The sequence below is a fragment of the Cyprinodon variegatus genome, unplaced genomic scaffold (genome assembly GCF_000732505.1).
Source record: "Cyprinodon variegatus isolate N-32 unplaced genomic scaffold, C_variegatus-1.0 Scaffold770, whole genome shotgun sequence".
Classification (NCBI taxonomy): Eukaryota; Metazoa; Chordata; class Actinopteri; order Cyprinodontiformes; family Cyprinodontidae; genus Cyprinodon; species Cyprinodon variegatus.
In genome coordinates, this window is record NW_015151223.1 from 175,474 (window position 1) to 177,232 (window position 1,759).

The window sequence follows — 1,759 nt, forward strand, 5'->3', positions numbered from 1 at the left end:
ATTCGAACCCGGGTTAGCCGCGTCGAGGACTAAAGCCTCCCTACATGGGTCGTGTGTGCTAACCACCGCCCAACCTGCGCGCCCTAATATGCCCTCTTTGTCAAAACATAAAAAAAAAACATTTTTATAAATCTATGGGGGACTGATGTATCAATTCCTATCAAAGTTATTTTATAAAGTAAAGTAACTTAAAATCTCAATTTCCTCCTGGAGTATGAATAAATTTAGGCCTAACTGCATTTTGCAATGTATATACACCACTGTTTGACCTGCAACTGATAATGAAACATAAACATAGAAACGGTGTTAGCTAACTGCCAACATCAAGTCCTTTTGTCAAGTGAAATATACAAATGAAACATGAAGGAAGGCAACAATAATACGGACCGTGAGTTTGATTTGTTGGACTTCAGCAGCTGCGACTCTCACAGCATCATGAGACAGATCGCACACCGAACACACAAGGTCCAGATACGTGCTGGCCTGCTCCTGAAGGGCTCTGTAGTGCTTCACCTGTATAAATAACATTGGTAAAAAACTACATAAGTGAGCATAAACTAAATATTGCAATTAAAAGTGAAAGGATGTGGTTCTAGACACCTGCTTCAGAGCTTCCTGTAGCCCCGTCGGTCCCTGATCGTTGAGCTGAACTTCTTCTTGTACTGTTAGGAGCCATGTTTGGCACTGCTGCAGAGTGTCTTGATGACTGACATATTTTTGCAACTCCCGGTCCAGACTTTGGTAGACCTATTGAAACAGAATAATCAGCGTCTTACTAGCTAGATTTGGCAGGAAAAAAATGGTATGTCCAACTTTTTTCTAGTGCAAATATGAATAGTTGAGTTTCTCTGTGACCTACACGCTGGGCGGTGCTGCATATGGCAGAGTAGCTGTCTGTTGTCCCCTGTAGGTGGGCCTGGACTTGTTGACTAATCTTAGCTTGAACTTGAGCTTGATCTGTACAGCCAGCAATCAGATCTTCTCCTTTCTGCTTCAAGCTGGTCAGACGCTCCTCAAAACTAGAAATTTCCTCCATTATGGCCTTAAAACGTTGACACAAATGGAAGAGATCAATTTATAGAAAAGCATCTGATAAGTAATTCCAGGTAACGGTGCTAAAAGCATTAGAACTATAAAAACTGTTTGTGATTTTAGAGTCGATCACCTTATGTCGGGCCAGTTGCTGGGTAGCCATCTCCATGTTTCCGGTTTGCATCGAGTCTGAGGTCACCAGCCTGCTGGACATCTGCAACAACCATTTCTCAGCTTCCTGCAGCTCGCTGTTGTAATCTTCATGTTCTTTGACCCATTCCATCAGGCTCTGCACATGTGTCTGCAACAAAGACGAACCAGAGCTTCATTTTTTATTCAACTAAATGGAGGAAACTGGTCAGAGGTTTACATAAACTCATCATGAGCATTGATATGTGTTGGAGTTTTTTTATTATGCTTGGTTTGTTAAGATTCTTTGCCTTTGGTTTATGTTAGTATCTTCCTGCTTTGTTTTAGATGTTAAAATCTCTCTAGCTCATTTTTTTGAAGTATCCTGTTAGTTTTCAGTTTGCCTCGTTTCCAGCCATCCTCTATTTACAGCTCCTAGCTTTCTCACATGTTTGCTTTTTAATGCCATTTATTCTCTTTGATTCCCTCTGCTTCTGACTGCCCTCTCACCTGCTTTAACTCTTCTCATCAATATCTTCTCTTTCCTGTTCCATCCATTAGCTCTCATCAGTATTTATTCCTGTTAAAATGTTTGGTC

General features: G+C 41.1%; 1 protein-coding gene across 1 annotated transcript in view; it reads right to left on the bottom strand.

Moving 5' to 3' along the window:
- The window catches only part of syne1 (spectrin repeat containing, nuclear envelope 1), a 172,957-nt gene that overhangs the window by 83,616 nt on the left and 87,582 nt on the right, over window positions 1-1,759 (bottom strand). Inside the window, exons 71-74 of the mRNA XM_015395967.1 lie at window positions 1,166-1,333; window positions 860-1,042; window positions 601-747; window positions 388-513 (exon numbers count right to left, since the gene is read on the bottom strand). Of these exons, the coding sequence (XP_015251453.1) occupies window positions 388-513; window positions 601-747; window positions 860-1,042; window positions 1,166-1,333 (624 nt within the window). The remainder of the gene's footprint in view (window positions 1-387; window positions 514-600; window positions 748-859; window positions 1,043-1,165; window positions 1,334-1,759) is intronic.